At 46.0% G+C, this 25,992-nt stretch overlaps 1 protein-coding gene across 3 annotated transcripts in view; it reads left to right on the plus strand.

The window, feature by feature from the left end:
• LYST (lysosomal trafficking regulator) overlaps nucleotides 1-25,992 on the plus strand; it is a 1,763,279-nt gene that overhangs the window by 1,504,270 nt on the left and 233,017 nt on the right. For all 3 annotated transcript variants that reach the window (XM_075339737.1, XM_075339736.1, XM_075339738.1), the window contains exon 48: nucleotides 17,562-17,701. In XM_075339737.1, coding sequence (XP_075195852.1) covers nucleotides 17,562-17,701 — 140 coding nt within the window. The remainder of the gene's footprint in view (nucleotides 1-17,561; nucleotides 17,702-25,992) is intronic.

Genomic DNA, 25,992 nt, shown 5'->3' on the forward strand with positions numbered 1-25,992 from the left:
GGATTGCTGCTGACGATCCAACGACCGGAGCAGGTGTGCATTGGTCTGTTGCTGCTGTGCATTAGCCTGTTGTTGCTGTGCATTAGCCTGAGCCAGCTGCTTTAGAATGTCCTCTATGGCGTCACCGGGTTTGGGCTGTAGTACAGCCGCTCGAATCCAGGACATGTGCTACCGGGTCACCAGGGATGGATGCTACACCTCACTGGGCTGGCATGCCCGCGTTCTCCACCATCTGTGAGGTAACGTGGTTGGCTGCACGGCAGAAGACACGGGATCCAGGCACCAAGGGTCACAGCACACGGTTTATTCCACAAACCAAAAGTCCAAAAAAATACACATGTGTTCCCCTGGCAGAAACTCAGGGAGTTGTGTTCACTCCCTCACACTAGGGCCCCACGCCCATGTTCCTGTTTCCTTTTAACCCTCCTTTCAGCCTGCAGGGAAACAGCATAAACCCTGGAGTGGAGTTGCTTTCTATACATGGAGTGAGCACAACCGGGGCGAGATGTACCGGCCGTCATAGATAACCCCGGTCACAGTCTCACACCCCCTTGTGCTGGGACACGTCCCTCAGTGATACCACATGCCCCCCATTGATGACACACATCCCCTATTGCTGGCACATGTCCCCTATTTATGGCACATGTCCTCCTGTGCTTGCACGCGTCCCCTATTGCTGGCAGCCTGGCACAAGTCTCCTATTGCTGGCACACGTCCCCTATAGCTGGCACACGTCTCCTACAGCTGGCACAGGTCTCCTATAGATGGCACACGTCTCCTACAGCTGGCACAGGTCTCCTATAAATGGCACACGTCTCCTACAGCTGGCACAGGTCTCCTATAGATGGCACACATCTTCTACAGCTGGCACAAGTCTCCTATAGATGGCACACGCCTTCTACAGTTGGCACAGGTCTCCTATGGATGGCACACATCTCCTACAGCTGGCACAGGTCTCTTATGGATGCCACACGTCCCCCTGTGCTGCCCATTGCCCCTTATTGATGGCACATGTCCCCCTGTGCTGCCCATGGCCCCCTATGGCTTGCACATGTTCCCCTGTGCTGCCCATGGCCCCTATAGATGGCACACCTCCCCTGTGTTTGATATGGCCCCCATGTGTGCTACCCATGGCCCCTATAGATGGCACACCTCCCCTGTGTTTGATCTGGCCCCCATGTTTGCTGCCCATGGCCACTATAGATGGCACACCTCCCCTGTGTTAGATATGGCCTCCATGCTGCTGCCCATAGTAAAATAAAAGACTCTTTCCTTACTTTCTCATCGCTGTCCTCCCTCGTGTCTCCCTCCTTGCTGCTGCTCCTCCTCCACTTCCTGTTTCTCGGTGCCGGTCATGTGATCGGCACAGCAGAGTGATATCATCTCTGCGTGCCTGATCACAGCGGCAGCAGAGACACCGGGAAATCAGCGCTGGAGGTAAGTAAAGCTTTTTTTATTTTACTATGGGCCATATGAGCAGTATGGGGGCCATATCTAACACAGGGGGGGATCATGTGCCATCAAAGGGGGACAGAGGCAGATATAATATACGCCGCTGCCCCAGCCCATCACCGCGGTGCGGTTTCAGCACCACGGTGATGGACAGCGGCAGTACATATTATATGAGCAGGAGATTTAACGCTGCCGGCTGCAGCTTTCACCTGCCCCCAGCAGCGCTCCAGAGCTGCCCCCACCTCCCCTGGACTCTAGTGTGTATCTATATATATACACCCCCGTATATTCGGATTATAAGACGCACCCCCTACTTTCCCCCAAAATTTGGGGGAACAAAAGTGCGTCTTATAAAGTGAAAAATACGGTACTTGCCTAATGTTGTGTAAAGGCGGCCTTACAAAAGATTAACCAACAGCCATCTCAGTCGACACTTCCATAAACATTAATGTTCATCTAGCTAAGTGCTCCTGTGTTCTCATTAAAGAAAACATAGTTGTATCTCCAAGAAAACCATGAATCGACAGTATGAAATTGGACATGCTGATCAACGTGTCCTTAGGTAATCAGTTGGCTGTAGCCCTCATACACATTAGATTGTTGGCTGAACCCATCGATATCAGCCGGTTTGGCTGACATTAGTCTTTTTATGGGGCCTTTAGTTTCCCCTCGAGCCACTCTGAAAGTATGGGCTGCAAAAGGATCAAAACATGTAAAATTATACCATAGCAGGGACCCTAGTGGTTCATAATATAAAGTGTTGTATTCATAAGGCATGATACAGTGACAAACTATAAAAAATACATGATTGAGGGGGCGGAGCTAGCCGATGGCGGGATAGGACACAGGGAGATGAAGCTCCCGCTTACCCAGTGACAAGCACACATCCAGAGACCGAGATTCGGGTGCCAGAGCCAGGCGATGGTACGCAGAAGAGTGCGGACACCAGAGGCAGCAGCTACGGAGGTCGAAGGAGCTGGAATTCCTTGTTATTTTGGGTCAAAAATGGAGCGGCTGACCAGCAGCTCACAATCCAAGATGGCGCCGGCAGGAAAACATGTGCGGCAGCTAGACGGCAAGGAGCCCTCACACGAGCTGGATGCTGACATCGGTATGTCAGATACTGCCCTGACCCCTGCACCCCAGAGTGTTACGTCACCGCCGGAGTCTGCTCCAGCGACTTCTGCTCCGATCGCCAGACGTCGCCGTGTTCCTGCTGTGGATGGTGCTGGTGATGGGAGAGGAGTCGATGCCAGTGGCACCGCGGTGGCGCAGGCTACGATCATCCACTGGGCTGGGTTATCTTGGGATCTGCAGTACCGCTGGCTTACTGTGGGTGGCGTGTCTTCTAGCTGAAGTTGCCAGCATTCAGCTACAGCCAATGGGAAGACACCACACCCTTCTTATTCCCCCTCCTGTCACATAACCACTGCCAGAGATAGTTTTGATTTCCTGGCTCCTGGTCCGTTCTATTCTGTTTTGTGATTCCTGTGTGCTGACTTATGCGTGTTTTCTGATTACCCTTCTGCCTGCTGTTTTTGTACCTCGCTGCTCGATCCGGATTTGACCTCTGCTCCATTTTTTGATCACATCCTTGTCTGCCGATTCTGTCCCTGTTCTGCTATTCCTGGTTTGACCCTGCCTGACCACTACTCTCATCAGACTGCAGTCTTCCACAGGTAGTGATCTCCAGGGCCCTGTGTATTTCCAAATCCCTGTATAGGGGTTAAAGGGTTTCAGGGTTCTGGGGGTCCTGCTTGGTGAGTGGCTTCCCTCTAGCCTGTCCATTACATCCCATCTGAGTCTGTTGATCCAGGCAGACATTACACAGAGCCTACAAGTGGAGGCCATCAGGGAGACCACCGTACAGTCACAGCATGCTGCACACAAAGCTCCGGTGAGAGCTCACTGCTCCAAATGGAACTGCTGCAGAGGGGAGGAGGGGCCTGCTACAGAGCCCACAAACAAGCCAGTGCAACCTCATACAACTAATGAACGGCAGAGTTCTGGTGGGGGACCCCGATCTTAGCGCCAAGCAAAAGGTGGTAATGGGAGCCCAGTGCTAGATGCAGCACAAAGAGAGGATGAGCCTTGGGACTGGATGGAACATATCAGAGCTATACCAACAAGGAGGGAGATGTATTCTCTGCTGGGGGAGTTAAAGGCATCACACAAATAAGATATGTCTAACCTACAGTCAGAAATTAAGCAAGTGAGCTAGAGGATGGCTGACATAGAAGATGCTCCAGAACAAATATTTTCCCAGTTGGATACACATCAACAAAGTGCTGTCAGAATATTCCTCACAACTGCAAGATATTTTAACCCATTTGGATGATATGGAGAATCGTCACCGCTGCAACAATCTGCGTATTAGGGGGCTCCATGAATCAGTGGAACCAGAGCAGCTGGAGGCCTGGGCACAAAAATTCTTCAACAGTCTCTTTCAGAGAGACCCGAAGCAGCACCTTGATTTAGACCGGATCCATAGGGCACTGGGCCCTAAACTATCAGATCCTGCATGCCTGAGAGATGTAATCTGTAGAATTCACTTCTACAAAGAGAAGGAAGCTATCATTAAAAGCTGCAGAGATAATGGGGTGGGCTCCTATCAAGGGACTCCTCTGATGGTATTTCCGGACCAGGCACGCAGAACCCTACAACTGCGTAAGGCTCTGAGACCATTGCTTTCCGCTCTACGAGACAAGGACATCCCATACAGATGGTGGTACCCTTTCCAGCTTACAGCAAAGAAGAATGGGAAAACAATAACTCTCAGGGACATGGGAGATCTCCCGAATTTTCTGGGGACATTCGAATTGCCTATGATTAACTTACCCGACTGGCCGACTCCGAAAAAAGCCAGCACCTCTTCCACCTAGAGAGCAGTGGCGACAAGTACAGACATGGAGAAGCAGAGGATCTCCACAGTCCGGTCACCATTTATCTGAATTACCATAAGAAGATGGAATAGGAGAGCTGCGGAGAGATTGGTGGTCCTTTTTTCTTCATTACATCCTTTTTTCTTCATTACATTACAGTTGACGCTTTATCTTTTTTTTCCTTAGGGAGATACTCCATTGTGCTTATATTTTTCTTGTGTTTATTAATGGCCCATATTATTCCAAAGTTTAATAGTTTACCAGGCGACCCCAACTGAGCTGGATACCTCAGACTTGGATCTAGGCTTGGATTTGAGCCTGAATCTTGGTTTCAATTTCAATTTGGGCTCGTAAATTCTAAATCTTGAATATCCCGAATATTATTATACTACATAATGCTCCTTTATATGTCTCTGTGATGCATAACGTATCAAACGGAGGTGATCTGGGCCCTCTCACCCGTCACATGGCTGGGGGAGAGGTGTCATAGACACCACATGGTCCGTGACTTAGTCACGGGGGTGGGGGCCTTTTGCTGGAGGCTACTTTTACCGCTCTTAGGGTTGCAACGTTTTGCTGCTCTTGACAAGCCTCAATATAGTTGTATAGTTGTATAGCTTAATAGGAACCTTTGCTGATAGCAACCTGTTTCTCGCCGTTCTCCTTTTTTTTTATTAACCTCTATCTAACTCAAATTACCTTCTTCTATTCTTCTTACTGTCCTTGTCTACTTCTTTATCTAATACATCTCTCATCATGGTGTCGCACATAACCTTTTGCACCTATAACGCCAATGGTTTAAACAAGCCAGAAAAGAAGAGCCAGATTCTATACCGTTTGCACAAAAAGAATGTCAAAATTGTTCTGAGGCAGGAGACACACTTTGTGGCAGGCGGTATACCTAGCTGTAAAATAAAAAACTATCCAACTTGGTTTCATTGCCCCCATCCGAGCTATTAGGCATGCGGAGTTTCGGTGGCATTCCATCGATCCTTTCAACTTGAAGTAGTTGATACTTGCTTTGGCTCGGATGGGCGTTATCTCTTTCTTAAGATATCCTTTTTGGGCAGTGTTTATACCATCGCTAATTTCTATTTCCCAAACCAGAGACATGTGGCGTTTATAGTGGAGGTCCTTGGGAGACTCTCAGAATTTGCGGGTGGATCTCGCATCATCTTGGGAGGTGACTTCAATCTGATTTTGGACCCAACTATGGACTCCTCTTCGAGTAGGTCAGCTGCCCCCCTACTCTGCAATACATAGACTAAAAAAAAGAGTTGGTGTCCCTTAGACTAGTAGACCTTTGGAGGATCCTGCATCCCGGAGTCAAGGACTATAGCTTCCACTCATTAGCACATAATAGCTACACAAGGATAGACTACATATTTATATTACACGATCTACTACACCCCAAAGTGCTCATTAGATTCCTTCTTATGGTCTGACCACGCACCAGTATATGGAGAGATGCGAATGAGAAATAGAGGTGGTTCGGGATGCACATGGAGGCTCAATGACAACTTACTGAACAATGAAATATTTCTAGAACAGATCTACTCAGCAAATGCAAATTTTGGGGCTGACCATGAGATGGCTCCAACAACTGATCCGCTTAAGTAGGAAGCCTTAAAGTTTGTAATTAGAGGCATTTGTATCTCTCACGGATCCCGGCTCAAGCGGGAAAGATCGATAGAGCTAAAGGAATTACTACTACAATTGGGCCTGAAAGAAGCAACAAATTAAAATAAGCCTAGTGACGTGCTTAACCCCTTCACCCCCGGCCACTAAAACACCCTAATGACCGGGCCATTTTTTGCTATTCTGACCAGTGTCACTTTGACAGGTTATAACTCTGGAACGCTTCAACGGATCCTGGCGATTCTGAGATTGTTTTTTCGTGACATGTACTTCATGTCAGTGTTGAATTTAGGCCGATATTTTTTGCGTTTATTTGTGAAAATGTAGGAAATTTTGCGAAAATTTCGCAATTTTCAAACTTTGAAAATTTATGCTCATAAATCTGAGAGATATATCACACAAAATAGTTACTAAATAAAATTTCCCACATGTCTACTTTACATCAGCACAATTTTCAAAACAAATTTTTTTTCGTTAGGAAGTTAGAAGGGGTCAAAGTTCATCAGCAATTTCTCATTTTTCCAACAAAATTTACAAAAGATTTTTTTTTAGGGGCCACATCACATTTGAAGTGACTTTGAGAGGCCGAGGTGACAGAAAATACCCAAAAGTGACCCCATTCTAAAAACTGCACCCCTCACACTGCTCAAAACCACATCCAAGAAGTTTATTAACCCTTTAGGTACTTCACGGGAACCAAAGCAATGTGTACGGAAAAAATGAAAATTTTACTTTTTAACACAAAAATGTTACTTTAGCCATAAAATTTTCATTTTCACAAGGGAGAAAAGAGAAAGTGCACCATACAATTTATTGTGCATTTTCTCCTGAGTACACTGATACCCCATATGTGGTAAAAATCAATTGTTTGGGCGCACGGCAGAGCTCAGAAGTGAAGCAGCGCCATTTGAATTTTTGAACGCAAAATTAGCTGGACTCATTAGCGGACGCCATGTCGGGTTTGAAGACCCCCTGAGATGCCTAAACAATGGAGCTCCCCCACAAGTGACCCTATTTTGGAAACTAGAGCCCTCAAATAATTTTTCTAGATGTTTGGTGAGCACTTTGAACCCCTGGGGGCTTCACAGAAGTTTATAACGTTGAGCCGTGAAAAGAAAAAAAATGTTTTTTACCACAAAACTGTTGCTTCAACTAGGTAGCTTTTTTTTTTACAAGGGTATCTGAAAAAATGCACCATAAAATGTATTGTGCATTTTCTCCTGAGTACGCAGATACCTCATATGTGGTGGAAATCAAATGTTTGGGCATATGGCAGGGCTCGAAAGGCAAGGAGCGCCATTTGAATTTTTGAGTGCAAAATTAGCTGGACTCATTAGCGGATGCCATGTCGGATTTGAAGACCCCCTGTGGTGCCTAAACAATGGAGCTCCCCCACAAGTGACCCCATTTTGGAAACTAGAACCCTCAAATAATTTTTCTAGATGTTTGGTGAGCACTTTGAACCCCTGGGGGCTTCACAGAAGTTTATAACGTTGAGCCGTGAAAAGAAAAACCATTTTTTTACCACAAAACTGTTGCTTCAACTAGGTAGCTTTTATTTCACAAGGGTATCTTAAAAAAATGCACCATAAAATGTATTGTGCATTTTCTCCTGAGTACGCAGATACCTCATATGTGGTGGAAATCAAATGTTTGGGCATACGGCAGGGCTCAGAAGGCAAGGAGCGCCATTTGAATTTTTGAGTGCAAAATTAGCTGCACTCCTTAGCGGTCGCCATGTCGGGTTTGAAGACCCCCTGAGGTACCTAAACAATGGGGCTCCCCCACAAGTGACCTCATTTTGGAAACTAGAGCCCTCAAATAATTTTTCTAGATTGTTTGGTGAGCACTTTGAACACCTAGGGGCTTCACAGAACTTTATAATGTTGAGCCGTGAAAAGAAAAAAAAAAATTTCACCACAAAACTGTTGCTTCAACTAGGTAGCTTTTTTTCACAAGGGTATCAGGAAAAAATGCACCATGAAATTTATAGTGCATTTTTTCCATAGTATGACGATACCTCATATGTGGTGGAAAGTAATTGTTTGGGCGCATGGTGGGGCTCAGAAGAGAAGGAGCACCATTTGATAGCAAAATTGTTTGGAATCATTAGCGGACGCCATGTCACGTTTGGAGACCCCCTCTTGTGCCTAAACAGTGGAGCTCCCCCACAAGTGACCCCATTTTGGAAACTAGACCCCTCAAGGAATTTATCTAGATGTTTAGCGAGCCCCAAGGGGCTCCACAGAAGTTGATAATGTTGAGCAATGAATACATTTTTTTTTCACCACTAACCTGTTACTTGAACCAGGTAGCTTTTTTTTCACAAGGGTATCGGGAAAAAATGCACCATAAAACGTATTGTGCAATTTCTCCTGAGTACGCAGATACCTCACATGTGGTGGAAAGTAATTGTTTGGGCGCATGGCGGGGCTCAGAAGAGAAGGAGCACCATTTGACAGCAAAATTGGTTGGAATCATTAGCGGACGCCATGTCACATTTGAAGACCCCCTATGGTGCCTAAACAGTGGAGCCTGCCCCACAAATAACCCCATTTTGGAACTAGACCCCTCAAGGAATTTATCTAGATATTTGGTGAGCCCCTTGTACCCCCAGGGGCTCCACAGAAGTTGATAACGTTGAACCGTGAAAATTATTTATTTTTTTTTACCACAAAATTTTTGCATCAATCAGGTAGCTTTTTTTTTTACAACGGTATCATGAAAAAATGCACCATAAAACGTATTGTGCAATTTTTCCTGAGTGCGCAGATACCTTATATGTGGTTGAAATTAATTGTTTGGGTGCATGGCGGGGCTCAGAAGAGAAGGAACGCCATTTGACTTTTCAAACGCACAGACGCGGTGCACTGATCGGCCGCTGCAGGACACACGGTCGGATGAAATACAAAAAGCGTCGGGGATACGGAAAAAAAAAAAGTCACGCCAAAAATTGAGCAGGAATGCTGATCCGTTATGTGCATCCCTGATCAGCGCTCGGCGGGACGCACGGACTGATGCGATACAAAAAGCGTCAGGTATACGGAAAAACAAAACTCATGCCAAAAATTGAGCAGGGATGCAGATATGTTATGTGCATCCCTGATCAGTGCTCGGTGGGACGCACGGACTGATGCAATACAAAAAGCGTCAGGTATACGGAAAAACAAAAGTCACGCCAAAAATTGAGCAGGGATGCAGATGTGTTACGTGCATCCCTGATCAGTGCTCGGTGGGACGCACGGACTGATGCGATACAAAAAGCGTCGGGAATACGAGAAAAAAAAAGTCACGCCAAAAATTGAGCAGGGATGCAGATACATTATGTGCATCCCTGATCAGCGCTCGGCGGGACACACGGACTGATGCGATACGGAAAAAAAAGTCACGCCAAAAATTGAGCAGGGATGCAGATCCGTTATGTATATCCCTGATCAGCGTTCGGCGGGACACACGGACTGATGCAATACAAAAACCGTTGGGGATACGGAAAAAAAAAGTCCCGCCGAAAACAGACCACGAATGCAGATATGTTATCTGCATCCCTGATTAGCGCTCGGCGGGACGCACGGACGGATGAGGTGGAAAAATGGACATGGGATACAGAAAGAAAAAAAAAAGTTATACTCACAGTACCCAGAGGATTAGCAGGAGGATCACTGACCAGAAGAACTGCAGGAGGAACAGAAGGCAAGCGAGATGGACAGCTTTACAGGAGCAGCAGGCAGGACGTTGGGCAGCTCTGCAGAATACACAGGAAGGACCCAGCGATAGAGGCAGATGTGATCGGGCCTGTGAAGACCTCGGACGACCCGGTGAAGGCAGGTAAGAGGACGTCGGGGGGACAGCAGAGGGGAAGAGGGAGAGCAGAGGGGGATACCGGAGAAGCAAAGAAGGAAGGAAGCAGAATAGAGATCACAGAGGAGGCAGGCAGATCGCGGGGGGAGCATATCGGGATGTTGGGGGGCAGATCGGGGTGTGGGGGGGCAGATCGCAGGGGGGCACGGGCAGGGGCCATCACGGGAGCGCGCAGGGGCCATAACGGGAGCGTGCACGGGCTGCAAGGTGAGCACAGTACTCACGTGGAGCAGGAGCAGTCACATCAGCGGCAGCAGAAGCAGTGGCGTGGTACCACAATTACCAGCCAGTCCACGCTGCAGACATGTTGGGGGAGGCTCCCCAGACCAGCACAGGCCTGGGGAGGGCGGCCACCTGCAGATCAGACTGCTCCACTGCACACTGATTGGAGCGATTGCGCGTCATAGCACGATCGCTCCAATCAGTGCTGCAGGGGCTGGGGGGCGACATGTTTGAGGTCCACCTATGATATGCTCCAGCTGCTACAGCATCTCATAGCCGGATCTCACAGTATCGCACTAATTCAGGCATTATTTTTGCTGAAATTAGTGCGAACGATGTGGTTGGCGGTTCAGATTTGAACCGCCAATCACATCGATCGTCGATGGGGTCAAGCAAAGGTCCCCTGCTGTAAGAAACAGCAGGGGACATAATTTGAAAGCCGTTGCTATGGCCACGGCAATCAAATGAACTTTAGGCAGTAAAGTTACGTCCCTGGTTGTTAAGTCACGTTAAAATAGGACGTAATTTTACTGCCCGCGGTCGTGAAGGGGTTAAAGCAGAGATCTCTACATTACGTCACCAAATTATATCCATTTTGGATCAGAAATCTCTTTGTTCCAGAGATAGACTGCGGAAGAATTTTTTTTTAATTTGGGGACAAGAGTGGGAGATTACTTGTTCGGACCTTATATCCCAGACACGCACAACCATCGATCCTTACACTAAACACAAGGATGGGGACAAAAATCCATTCCACATCTGATATCCTAGAAGAATTTAAAACATATTATGCATCATTATATAACATACCATCATGCTAGCCATCATATCCCACAGCATCTTGCCAAGACATACGAGACTACATATGGGAAAACAAACCGGGGATGTTGGGAGAGGAGGAAGCTGAGGACTTGGAGTTAGACTTTACAGAATTGGAACTTAAAGAAGCCATTAGTAACCTCAAAGTAGGGAAAGTAGGTCCAGACGGCTTCATTCCTTGGTTTTATAAAATATGTGGGGAGGCATTTGGCCCTCTGATGCTGAAAGCTTACAATTCCATATCTAAAACATGCTGGTTCCCCAAACAATCACTCCAGGTCCGGATAACGGTTATCCCCAAACAGGGGAGAGATCCCTTGGTATGTGCCAACTACAGGCCTATATCGCTCATCAATATAGGTCTAAAACTATATTCTAAGATGATTGCACTATGCCTACATTCCCACATCCTAAATCTGATTCACACAGACCAGGTAGGATTTGTCCCGGGGAGGGATGCGCGGGAAAACACCATTAGAACCATATCTTTGACCTCAGACAGTAAAACATTTTTGCTTGCCTATTGACGGTAGAGAAAGCTGAGAAAGCATTCGATAGGGTTCATTGGGGTTTCCTAGATGCCTCTCTTCAAGAAATAGGGGTTCGTCCACGGTTGAGGAATTGGATAATGGCTCTATACCACAATCCAAGAGCACAGTCGAGCATAAATACCTGTCTGTCCAACCCATTCGACATTAGAAACGGCACCAGGCAGGGGTGCCCTCTATCCCCATACCTATACATCATAGTGATGGAGTTTTTATCAAACGCCATTAGGAGAAACTCATCTATCAAGGGAATACGGATGGGGCCCGGGTCTCACAGAATGGCTGTGTTCGCAGCTGATTTATTGCTTTACGTCACCCAGCAAAGGATAAGCCTCCCGGCCATCTTGAGGGAATTTGAGGACTTTGGTAAATTCTCAAACTTCAAGGTCAATCTCCAAAAAACAGAGATATTAAATGTCTCGCTCTCATCTGAAGAAGAGAGAGCACTTAAACCTTCCTTCCCATTTAGATGGAGTAGCAGCTTTATTAAATACTTAGGGATTAAGATGCCGGCCAATCGCCAAACCATATACGACTTAAACTTCCCAGATCTCTTAAGTCCATACAAAAGGATCTCACAAACTGGCACAATCTTCCAATCTCTTGGTTTGGTAGAACTAATACGATTAAAATGGACATCCGGCCTAGATTTCTCTATTTTTTCCAGATCATCCAATGCAATATAGGCGAGTCCTTTTTTCTTAAGTTAAGGATGATACATCATTTTGTCTGGCTTGGTATTAGATCTCGTCTGAAGCACTCATTATTAACCCGCACACCATGGGAGGGGGGGACGGGGTTACCTGACTTCAAGGCATATCATTCAGCCGCAGTGGGCAACTGCATTTTAGATCTCCTACATAATAAAGATAATAAATTATGGGTGTAAATGGAACATGTCTTGGCCCTGACCAGTGCACAGGGAATTTTTTGGTTATCCTCTCATGAAAACTTAATGAACATATAGATGACTCCACTCCTTCACTTATTAATAGGTGCATGGCGGAACATCAATAGGAGATTTGGCCTGACCAAAAGCCCGGGACCCCTGACACCTTTAGTAGGTAACCCCAAGTTCTCTTGTTGGCTACATGAACATCACCCTAATCTTATTTCAGAATGCACGAAGGGAATCCCCCATGTTAGGGATGTTGTATCCTCCAACAGTGAAACTGCAGACCACTGACTTCCTTATTAGGAGACAGAATGACAGAAATGGGACACTGGTTCCTATATCTTCAACTCCGAAGTTATATAGACTCCTTGGCTCCGGGATCCAAGTCTGATGAGGAAATGACCCATTTTGAAAGGCTATGTATAGCACAGAGATACCAACCCACACAGTATCTACAATTTACAAAATCGTGTCGCTCCAGAGTAGAGAAAGGGGCTTACCCGAATTTGTGGACAATTGGCATAGAGAATTGGGTCTTATTTTCTCTGAGGAGCAGTGGATTAAAACATTCACATTGACACACAAAATAACAGTATCCAATAGGATACAAGAACTAAACTTCAAAATATTATCTAGGTGGTATAGAACATCTGACAAGCTCCACAAGATCTACCCGGAGGTCACAGACGAGTGTTGGAGATGTCGAGGATCTCCGGGATCAATGTTGCATGTTTGGTGGTCCTGCCCAGGGATTAGAAAACTTTGGGGCGACATTTTCTCCTTATATAACCATCTTACATACTTGGATGTGTTTCCCTCCCCAGAGATAGCGCTACTGTCCATGTTTACTGGATCAGTTTCCAAAATACGTAAAGACCTGTTGTTCTATTTCATAGTCTCAATGAGACAGATCATACCCAGGCTTTGGAGATCACCATACGAGTTGAAAAGAGTAGTTTGGGTTGAAGTATTAGATGCATTGCGACGCTTAGAGGAGTTGAGGGCGTTTGACACAAAAACAAATCAGACATGGTTTGCTACCTGGTACCTGTGGCTTGATTTCAGAGAGTCACAACAATTTCAAACCTGGCTAACTCAAGGCGTTCTGGCTCAATGGTGTCTTGCGAAGGATGGGGCGTACAAATGAGGTGGGGTATAGTGCGACATCCTGATACTATCTCTTCTTCTCTTCATCATCTCGTCTTCCCTTCTCGCCTTTCACATTCTTTCTCTTTCTGTTTGTCTTTTTCTCTTCCTTTCCTTACCTTGATTTATTTTATTTACTTTCGATGTAACTCTGGAATGGTTGATTCTATGAATTTGTCCTTTCCCTTCCTTGGTCAAAGTTGAAGGAAAGATGAATGCAGCACATTATCAGCAAATACTGGAGTCAAATTTGCACCCATCAACCCAGAAGGTGCGCATGGGATGTACTTGGACATTCCAACAATACAATGATCCAAAACACTAGGCCAAGTCGACCTGTCATTGGCTACAACAGAACAAAGTAAATGTTTTGGAGTGGCCATCTCAGTCTCCTGATCTCAATATCATTCATCCACTCTGAGGAGAATGCAAGCTCACAGTTCATGCAAGAAAGCCCAGGTATTTACAGGAGCTGGAGGCTTTTTGCCAAGAAGAATGGGCAGCTTTACCATATGAGAAAATAAAGAGCCTCATCCACAACTACCACAAAAGACTTCAAGCTGTCATTGATGTTAGAGGGGGCAATACACGGTATTAAGAATTGGGGTATGTGAACTTCTGATCAGGGTCATTTGGATGATTTTGGTTGTCATTATGATTTAAAAAGAGAAAACTCAGTAGTTTGACAATAAATTGCTTCACCCAACCATAAACCATGAGTGAAAAAAAAATGATTTTGTGTTATCTTTCATATTCCTTGAAAAAAGGCAAAGAAAGCAAAAAATCTGCCGGGTCTATGTAAACTTTTGAGCACAACTGTATATTTCATGCATCCAGCATCATCTTTATCTTAATCTGTAGCAAATTATCTATTTATCAGTGCCCTCATTGTATAGGTGAATGGGATTATACCTACATTTTCATGATATATAATATGACAAACTATCTTTCTGACATCATAATACAGCTGAAACCATAAATTTACATACACTATCTAAAAAGACAGACATGCATGTTTTTCTCACTATCTGACATGAAATCAGAATAAACCTTTTCCGTTTTAGATCAATTAGGATTCCCAAAATGATTTATATTTGCCAAATGCCAGAATAATGAGAGAGAGAGAAATTGCTTTAAGGCAGATTTTTTACTTTCTACAAAGTCAAAAGTTTACATATATTTCATTAGTATTTGGTACCCTTACCCTTACACTGTATGACTTGGGTCAAACGTTTTGGATATCCTTACACAAGTTTCTCACAATAGTTCGTAGGAATTTGAACCCATTCCTCCTGACAGAACTGGTGTAACTGAGCTATATTTGTAAGTCGCCTTGATCACACCGGCCTTTTCAATAGGATTGACTTTATTATCCTTAAGCCACTGTGTAACCAGTTTGGCAGTATGCTTCGATCATTGTCTATTTGGAAGACACATTTCCGCCCAAGCTTTAAGTTCTTGGCTGATGTCTTGAGATATTTGCTTCAGTATTGCCACATAATCTTTTTTTCTCATGATGCCATTTATTTCGTGGAATGCACCAGTTCCTCCTGCAGCAAAACAACCCCACAAGATGATGCTGCCACCCCCCATGTTTTACATTTGGGATGGTGTTCTTAAGCTTCTAAACTTCTCTCTATTTCCTCCAAACATAACGATGGTCATTATGGCCAAACAGTTCAATTTTAGTTTTGTCAGACCACAGGACATGTCTCCAAAAATTAAGGTCTTTGTTCCTGTGTGCATTTGCAAACATTAGTCTGGCTTTTTTATGTTTATTTTGGAGTAATGGCTTCATCCTGTCAGAGTGGCCTTTCAGCGCATGTTGATACAGTACTCGTTTTTCTGTGGATAACGACAAAGTCCTTACCAGCTTTTACCAGCATCTTCTGCTTTTGCTTTTATTCTTGGGTTGATATGCACGTTCATCTCTGGTACACAGAACCCATCTTCCTTAGTGGTATAATGGCTGGACATTCCCATCTTGTTTGTACTTGTGTATAATTCTTTGTACAGAGGAACGAGGCACCTTCAAGTATCTGGAAATTGCACCCAAAGATGAACCAGACTTGTGCAAGTTCACAGTTCTCTTCCTGAGATTTTGGCTGATTTCTTTTGAATTTGCCATGATGCTACACAAAGAAGCAGTGTGTTTCAGGTGTGCATTAAAATACATCAACAGGTGTGTCTCTAATTAACTCAGATGTTGCCATTAAACCTATCAGATGCTTCCAAAGACATGACATCATCATATGGGCTATCCCATATTGTATAAGGGCATAGTACTTTTAAGGGGGCTTTACACGCAACGACATTGCTAACGAGATGTCGTTGGGGGTCACAGAATTTGTGACGCACATCCGGCCTCGATAGCGACGTCGTTGTGTATGAAACGTACGAACGACCGCTAACGATCAAAATTACTCACCTAATCGTTGATCGTTGACACGTCGTTCTAATCCCAAATATCATTGCTGTTGCAGGATGCAGGTTGTTCGTCGTTCCTGAGGCAGCACACATTGCTATGTGTGACACCCCAGGAACGAGCAACAACACCTTACCTGCGGTCTCCGGCAACGAGGTGGGCGTCACTTTCTTTCGGCTGCTCTTCGCCCCTCCGCTTCTATTGGATGGCTACCGTGTCACGTCGCTGTGACACCGCATGGACCGCCTCCTTAGAAAGGAGGCGGTTCGCCGGCCACAACGACGTCGCTAGGCAGGTAAGTACGTGTGACGGCTCTTAGCAATTTGCTCGTGACGCACAACCGACGGGGGCGGGAGCTTTCACCAGCGACATCGCTAGCGCTGTCGCTGCGTGTAAAGCAGCCTTTAGTATAAGTAAACTTTTGGCTTTGCAGAAATTAAAAACAATTCCTTCAAACATTCTCTCTCACCTTTTGGCATTTAGCAAATATAAATACTTTTGATAATCCTAACTGACCTAAAATGGCAAAAATTTACTCTGATTTCATGTCAGATAGTGGGAAAAACATGCATATGTGTCGTTTTAGATAGTGTATGTAAACTTCTGGTTTCAACTGTATATGTCCCCCTCTTTGAAAACTCAAACAGGTGGTTATGCAGCAATGTCACTTAGTGGAGTAAAAAAATAAAAAATGACTTTCTAGAGACTGTGTTAAGTGCAGTAGACCTCTGACTGCCACTGGCAGATTGCCGGCAGTGCGGACGGTCAAAGTCTCGTTTAACTTCACAAAGCAGAACTACTGTCTTAATGTTGGCACTACATTATCAGTGTACTTTTTGATGTTAGAACGGATGATACCTCTGTGTTGACATCTTTGTCAAAATAACCACAGTTTCTGATCCAAGTGAAAGTCTCGAGCAAACTGCTGGGGATATAAGACACTAGAGAGGTTTCTCTTCCCTGTCCCTCCAACCACCATCAGCTACATCATTTGCAATTTCTCTGTATGCACTCTGAATGCTTCTTGGTCACAATCTAAAATTTTAGACGGTGAGAGTCCACCTACCACCAATTGTGGGGTTTTCACCCACCCTTCCTTTGGCTACCTTACCAAATACTTATTAGTTGCAAATCTGTGTGCTTTTTGTCTGCTCAAACACTGCTTCAACTGTGTAACATTGACAACAAGATGCTATCAAGGTGAGCAGCCTCTAGGCATCACATCACTACACCTCATTGTGCGTTTTTTTTAATGTATTAGATGCATTTTTGTCCAGTATTACTGTTCAATATGACTGACGTGCAAAACTAATTGGGCTTTATATGAAATATCTCTGCTCTACTTGGCTAAGGTTGATTTCCCTTAGCATCAACACACTAATTATCCAATTTCCCGGGAAAATCTTTTGGTTCCTATCATGCTTACAAATGTGTGTATCGTATAGGCCAGAAAATTATTCAGGGAATGCACCACACATACATTGCAAAAAACACACAATAAAACAGGCATAGCCTATTATAATAGAATGTAAGAATCAATTCATTTGCAAGCACCTAAACTGGGAGGAAGCAATGACATAAAGAATAATCTATGGGCACAGAACATAAAAAAGCTATTGAAAAATTGTTTTGTTGCTCTTCATTAGTTTTTCTAAACTTATGATTATTTTATGCAGCCAATGGATATTCAAGTGGAATCACAGGTACAATTTTATGGCCATTCTGGAGAAATAACCAACCTGTTTGTTTGTAAGCCATTCAGTATACTGATAAGTGTCAGCATGGATGGAACATGCATCATATGGGACCTAAACAGGTATGTTCTACTTATTTGGTTTGTTAGATATTGGGTTCACGTTTATTATAGTACCTTGATTTCTTGATCAGGTTAGAGCAAGAGGACTTGCAATAGATATATTTAAAAAAAAAAACATAATGATTTATTGAGTTTCCTTCATAGAGGTTGAAACAGTTAATGGAAAATACATTTGTAGTTTTTCAGAATTTACATACTTCAGCTGTCCTTCTCACTCCCCAATATGTTATTTTTGAGATATTACCCCTTGTCCGAGACTCTGTAAAACCTTTTCCATCAACCTCATTTCCATCTGTCAAAATGGGATAGGTGTGACAATTTATCTGTGTCCACACCCATATATGTTTCCCTGTGTCTGTCTCTGTCCATAATACAATTGAATGTGAAAAGTCTAGACACCCCTGTTAAAATGATTTTGGTATGAAAATAAATAAATCATACCAAGGAGAATTATATCAGAACTTTTTCCACATTAATGTCACCCATATATTGGGCAAATCCATTGAAAAACAAACTGAAATTATTTTGAGTTAGTAAATAGAAATAAAACAAATAAAATAATGTGGTTGCCTAAGTGTTAACACCCCCTTATAATTAGGTATGTAGGTTTATTCATAATTAGTCAGTCACATTTAAACACATGATAAGTAATAATCAATACACAGTTACCATCATTTATAGCATAAGGGTATGTGCACACTCTTCGTTCTTAGTGTCGCGGGTGGCGGGGCGCTGTGCTCACCACGCTCGGGTCCGGCGCTGCTGCTGCTCGGTGGCTCGAGTGGTGGGCCGGATCCGGGGACTCGAGCGGCGCTCCTCGCCCGTGAGTGAAGGGGTGGTTGGTTGGTGTTTGGGATGTCGGTTTGTGATGCCACCCACAGTGTGTGGTGAGGTTGGGGCACCACCGCTGCTCTGTACGGGGATCCCGGGAGCGATGGCAGGGAGCAGCTGAGATGTTTCTCTCCCCTCCGTGGGTAGGGGGATTTTGGTAGTCCCGGGGCCCGGAGTTGTTATCTGTTTGGTGGATTGCGGGGCCTGGCCAGGTGCAGGGTCGCGGGGCAGCGCAGTGCCAGACGGCACGGTGGTACTTACTCAGCCAGTAACGCACACGTCTCTGGTAAAACAAACGGCTGGATGGACGAGTCCCACAGACGGCTGCGACGGTCACTCCCGGTAGGTTGCCGGTAACTGTATCGGTACTATGTTCTCGGCCCCGATGGCTTCCCACCGGTAACCCGCTCCCCAGCGGTAGGTTGGCTAAGGGAGCCCCTGTTTGCCCGCAGGCTCTGGCCCTGGGAGCTCTAGCTCTGGCGGTAGCTTTCTCTCCCTCACGGTTTGGACGGTTGCCTTCAGTCGGGTCTTTACTGCTGGGAAACCCCAGAGGTTCCCGTCGCTGACGGATTTGACCGGTTTAACGGCGACTCCTAGCCTGGTCGGGGTCCGTAGGCCCTGCCGGATGGTGCTGGCTTCTCTTCACTCCCCGATCCGGTACCGGCGGGACACCGCCCGTCCCCGGTCTTTACGGTTGTGCGTCAATCGGCCCCTCCTGCAGACGGTCACCATCGTCTGCCAACCTTGCTGTCAGGTGCCCGGGCCATGTACCCGGACACGGCCAGTCAGTTCCTCCACTACCACTTCCCTGACTCTCACTCTCTACACTCCAAACTCGACTGCCTTCCTTTTCCCGCCTCCAGGACTGTGAACTCCTTGGTGGGAGGAGCCAACTACCTGGCTCCGCCCCACCTGGTGTGGACATCAACCCCTGGAGGGAGGCAACAAGGATTTGTGTCTGACTTTGATGTTCCTAACCGGGGTGTGGGGTGTGTTGTTGCAGTACCTGTGACGTCCTGGCTTGTCCAGGGCGCCACATTAGTTTCACAAAAAAATGCACCCTCTGGCAGACTTTGACAACTGTAAACACTGCGTTTGACAAAAAACAAATTGCGTTAAAAACATATGCATTTTGGAAGCGTTTTTGACAGTGTGTTTTTTAAAGGAGAAAAAAATATGATAGGATATTTGATAGATAGCTAGAAAAGATGGATAGATAGAAAATTAGATAGAAAAAATAGAATAGATAGAACAGAATACATAGAAGGAAATAGCAGAATAGCTCGATAGAGTGATGGGTAGCTTGGCCAGTTGTTTTTTTAATTTTTTGAGGGCTAAAAAATTTACGTGGGGCCCCCCCATTTTTCATATCCATCACAGGAACAGCAGCAGCTGCATGCTGTAACCCTCAGCTGTCTGCTGTACCTTGGCTGGTTATCAAAAATAGAGGGGATCCCGCGCTTTTTTAATTATTTGATTTTTTAAAAAAATAATAACGTGGGGTCCCCTTCATTTTTCTAAAACCAGCCAAGGTACAGCAGACAGCTGGGGGCTGATATTATTAAGGTGGGGAGGGCCATTATCATTTGGCACTTTCCAGCTTAACAATAGCAGCCCGCAGATGCCCCAGAAGTGGCATATCCATAAGATGCCCTGGTGCGGTGGCTATCGGGCTAATGAGGAGTTAATAGCAGCCCAAAGCAGCTACTAAGCCCAAGCTTAGTGATGGCAGGTGTCTATGAGACACCCCCATCACTAATCTGTAAGTGAAAGTACATAAACACAAACTCCCAAAAAATCCTTTATTTGACATAAAAGACAAAAAAGCACTCTCTTTCACCACTTTATTAACCCCTCAGACACCCCACCAGGTCCGACGTACTCCACACACGGTCCAACGACGCTTCTAGCACTGCTAAATATGACGCTCATAGCGAGCGCCATAGAACATGACTGCCTGCAACAACTGAGATGAGATGCGTTATCAGTGGTGATGTCACTCAGGTTAGCCACAGCCACAGCTGGAGTCTACCTGTGACAGTAAATCACCCGAGTGACTGAAGTGAGCCACATGATCAGCGGTGACATCAATCAGGTGATTTCCGGTCATAACTGGAGTCCTCCACCTGTGACCCCAAATCAGGCCGCGTCTGAAGTGAACCGTATGTGGAGGACTCACCTGAGTAACGTCACTGCTACTAAACCTCACAACGGTGAACCTGTGACGTCACTGCCATGACACACGCCGTACTTCATGGCTCGAAGCTGTGATGTCATGGGTTTACCCGATTTCATTGTGATCGCTCGCCTCGGTCTACACTCACAGCTGGCTGTCATGTTCTATGATGCTCGCTGTCATAAGACAGAGATGTAGCAGAGCTGAATCGCCATGAGACCTCGTGTGGATTACTTCGGACCTGGAGGGGTGTTTGGGGGTTAAAGTGGTGAAAGAGGGGGCTTTTTAATTTATTTCAAATAAAGGATTTTTTGGCTGTTGTGGTTATTTACTTTCACTTACAGATTAGTAATAGATGTTGTCTCATAGATGCCTGCCATGACTAATCTAGGACTTAGTGGCAGCTATGGGCTGCCATTAACTCCTTATTACCCTGATTGCCACCGCACCAGGGCAATCGGGATGAGCCGGGTAATGTACCAGGACTGTTGCATCTAATGGATGCAGGAATTTTGGGTGGCTGCTTGTGGTGGAGGGCACGAGGCAGGCAGTAGTAGTAGTCATGCGTGTAGGGGGTACAAGAGGTCACAGCACAGCCCTCGCCTCTCTGTGGCTGCACCACACACAAGAGGACTCCACCACATTTGCAGGCGACACCACATTGATATCTACAGGAAATAAAGTCCAGTAACAGTCTCTTTTCTCAAACACAAATTAACTTTATTTTCCTTTGCGTTCAGCAACACCTCGGTCCGCACTTCACCGGTACCGATATTTTTCCTTTTGGGGTTCCTTACATATCTTCTTTCATATTCAATTTTGCAGCAGTCCGTATCTCTGACTCCTGGGCACTTTCTGTCACCACTAGGCCTCTCCTTCCATCACTACACATCACTCTGGCACGAACCAGGTCATGAAGTGCATTGGGCCTATTCACCCTACCCACAGGGGATGCTATCACGTAAGAAGGACCACAACCAACAGGGCTCTCCATCTGTGCCCAGGCCATCCAGTCATACTCTTCTACCTGAGGGCGCACTGATCTTTCCATGAGTGAGGGGTACTTAGGGGTACTTTGCACGCTGCGATATCGCTAGCCGATGATAGCGATGCCAAGCGCGATGGTACCCGCCCCCCGTCACACATGCGATATCTTGTGATATCTGCCGTAGTGAACATTATCGCTACGGCAGCTTCACAAGCACTTACCTGCCATGCGACGTCCCTCTGGCTGGCGAACCGCCTCCTTCCTAAGGGGGCGGGTCGTACGGCGTCACAGCGACGTCACACGGCAGGCGGCCAATAGAAGCGCAGGGGCGGAGATGAGCAGGACGTAAACATCCCGCCCACCTCCTTCCTTCCGCATAGCCGGTGGAGGCAGGTAGGAGATGTTCCTCGCTCCTGTGGCTTCACACACAGCGATGTGTGCTGCCGCAGGAACGAGGAACAACATCGTATCTCCTATTGGTGCAATATTATGAAAATGACCGACACTACACAGATCACCGATTTTCGATGCTTTTCCGATCATTTATCGGCGCATCTAGGCTTTACACATTGCGACGTCGTTACTGGCGCCAGATGTGTGTCACTTTCGATTTGACCCCGACGATATCGCAGTAGCGATGTCGCAGCGTGCAAAGTACCCCTTAGAGTTTTTGCAGCCAGACAAAACGGACGCCAAGCCCCCAACTGTAGGACTAAATCCCCCCTTGGGAGACGCGGTTCATCAATCAGGACCGGATCCTGCACGTTACAGCCACAGGGGTGACCCATAGGATCAGAATCTTCATGGTGGGGATTACTTCTCTTACATCTTCCCTGGGACTCTCTCATGTTTTTTTCCTTCTTTTTTTCCCTCTATCATTTCCTTTTATCTAACCTACTCTCCTCCCATTTCCCTCTCTCTGCCCACCCAGGTGCCTGGACAGTTGCACTACAGCACTGCCACCTGGTGGCTTTTTATACACTTCACATGCACATTATACATTTGACTTACATTTTACACATTATACATAGAGCATCAGTGTGCTGACCACCAATGCAGGGGTGGACCTAACCCTAACCCCCCTACATGCTGGATGATATTTTTAAGGTGGGGTGCTCTCAATAACATGAGTCTCCCCAGCCTGAAACTACCAGTGATGCAATCCAAGTTATGTATCTACCTTAACCCCGTCTGCATCCAAATCATGAGTCATTTTTCATTAGCATACTATTCATCCACACAAGACAAGTAAGAAATGGTACACTGATTGAGGTAGAAGATATAACTGACTTTATTGCGGAAGTTAAGATACATTTAAAGAAATCAGTTGGCTAGGAGCCAAGAATACGTAACACATTTCCTATTGGGTAAACCGTAAAAGAGCTTATTCTGCGATATATGTATACTGTATAGTGTTTCCTCATTTATATTAACCTAAGTCAGCATGATAAACTTATCACATGAAATTCCCAGACTGTCTGGTGAATATAGGTGTGGTACATATTTCAAACGCCATCTTAAAGTACTGTTTTTTTTGGATATCTTCATATAATTCTTAATACTCATAACAGTTCATTATCATGTCCATAACACCAGCAGAGAGAGAGCGAAAGATGTGGGTGACCTGTGTTTTTGTTGACAAAAATGCACCCAAAATGCAACAAAAGCGTGGTGCAAATGCACAGCTAACTTTTGCTTGCGTTTTGACACACTTCCTTGATTTCAATGGGTGACAAAACGTGATCAAAACACAAAAGGAATGAACATATTGCTTTTTTTTAGGCAAAGATTTTGACAAATATTTGTCAAACAAAACGCTGCCTAAAAAAAGCGACATGCAGATGGAAATTTTGATTTCTCATAGACTTTGCTGGGGAAGCAAAACACATGCATTTTGTCATTGACACAGTGCAGTTTAAAACGCAACCAAAATGCAAGAAAAAACACAACGTGCGAACACACCCTAATTGTCATTTTAATTTTTATTTCATAAACCAATAGTAAACATGAACAAAAGAAACTTTGTAATACAATTTATCAGACAAATTTGCTTCTTTTTCTGCCAGAATTGATCAGTCATTATCAAAATTCTCAATTCTATGTAGATAGAAGAAGGAGGGGCGGAGCTCAACCTCCAGCTCTTCCCTTCTCTTGTCGTCATGGCATCTCATCAGTAATATCTGCCATCTCCTCTCCGTAATGGGAAAGTCTTCACTGAATACAGATTTTACCTCAGAATTGAGAATTTTGATAATGACTGATCAATTCTGGCAGATAAAGAAGGGGATTTTTATGATGATGAAGTGGCCGCGGGTAAGACCGCGGCTGAGTTCCCATAATCTGCGCCAACAAAATCCCCACGCTCAGATTTTATGCAAGGGTACATTTCTTTACTAGTAAACATCTCAATGACACACGCAGCTGGCTTAGCAGCACACATAATCAGGGTTTGCTATCCGAGTCTCTAACTTCGGACACACGGCACAGATCACAAAAAACAGCAATGATAAACAAGAATTCTGTCCCTGACTTGCCCTATGGGTTACATTACCAGTCCAAAACACAAGGGGGGATGGCTCCCACGTAGCAGGCCTGGACTCCGGGTAAACAGCGGCGACTCCAAGGAGCAGAGATGGGGATATCTTCAGCCCTCTCGCCAGAGGACTAACTTACAGTCTCTTGTTATGGAGGAAGGAGATGGTCCAGAGGTCCCTTGAATCCAGGATCACCTCTGCAGCAGTTCTGGCAATCCCTCACACGTCAGCGATGAGGGCAGTCCAAGGCAGGTCTGTTCAGGTACAGCTCCAGTAGCTCAGTGTCTTTTTTTCCCGCACTTTTTTCCTGTCCAACCAGTCCCTGTGGGAGGGGGATCAGATTTTACAGCGTCCGCCCCTCGAGCAATTTCAGCACTTGTCCACAAGGTGGCAGCACCATCCTGTGTAATGTCAGTCTCCATGTCTTTTTCAGCCACAACACAGTGAGAGTTGTTCGCCTCGTTACATATCCCCCCACTGAAAGGTTGGCAGTCCCTGTCAACATTTACAGGTTCCAGGGCAGCGAGGACTGAGGCTGTGGCAGGGGGAGGCTGAGAAGTGGGCCATACATACTGGTCCCTATAAGACTGCCCAGGAGGAACCCCGGCAGTGGTGCGGGTAGTACGCCGCAGAGGTTGATTTCCCTCCACTCTATCACCGGTTACACTTTCTACCTCCGTCAGTTCCCTAAAGGGAGGGCCAGTCTGCGCAGGCGGGTAACCAGTCCCGGAGTCAACAAGGTCACTATGCTGAGTAATGTCAATGGTGTCAGTCATGTCAGCAGTGTCGTCCTCACCGGGTACTGTGGTCAGGGAGTCAGGCTGGGATCGGCAGGGGCGCAACATATTCCGGTGCAAGGTGCGACAGTTGCCGCTATCTTCGCCCCGGACTCTGTACACTTGACCATCAGGGTAGGGGCGCTCAACTACCCGATAGACTTCAGCTTCCCACTTAGCTAGGAGTTTTCCTTGAGGCTTCTTAATACGAACCAGGACTAGCTGTCCTACTTCTAAGGGTTCTTCCTGTACGGGGAGCGGGTCAGCATGTCTCTGGCCCCGGATTTGTTGGCCTATCAGTCGGTATACAGTTTCCATCTTCTGACGATGAGTGTGTAGCCAGGATGGATAGGTACCGCCGGTATTTTTTTCAGGACTGGTCAGGTTTAGGTTGTGGACCCCTTTTCCTGGGCGGCCAAAGAGAAGGGTGTGTGGGGTAAAACCCGTCACGGAGTGGACTTGATTGTTGTAGGCCCACACTAGATCCGGGAGGAATTGGGGCCATTGGTCTTTCTTGTCATCGGCTAAGGTGTGGATCAACTGGAGTAGAGTCCGGTTAAAGCGCTCACACGCACCATTCCCCTGTGGGTGGTAAGGGGTGGTTCTGGACTTCTGGATCCCATACATCCGATGCAGCTCCTCGATAATTTGACCTTCAAAACAAGCCCCCTGATCAGAGTGCAACCTCTCCAGACACCCAGACCTGGATGAACTGTCGACAGATGGCCCGCGCAGCTGACTCGGCAGTCTGATCTTTGGTAGCAACAGCAACTGCGAATTTTGTGAAATGGTCTACCATAACCAGACAGTATTGGTAGCCACCACTCGCCGTCCCAATCAACAGGTAGTCCACCATCAACAGCTCAAGGGGCTGGGATGTCTCAACTGTTTGGACAGGTGCACGCTGTTCAGCGGACTTGTAAAGCTCACAGGTGCGACAGGCTTGGCAGACATCTTCAACCAGCTTGCGGAGTCCCGGACAGTAG

The sequence above is a fragment of the Anomaloglossus baeobatrachus genome, chromosome 3 (assembly GCF_048569485.1).
Source record: "Anomaloglossus baeobatrachus isolate aAnoBae1 chromosome 3, aAnoBae1.hap1, whole genome shotgun sequence".
In the NCBI taxonomy this organism is placed as follows: domain Eukaryota; kingdom Metazoa; phylum Chordata; class Amphibia; order Anura; family Aromobatidae; genus Anomaloglossus; species Anomaloglossus baeobatrachus.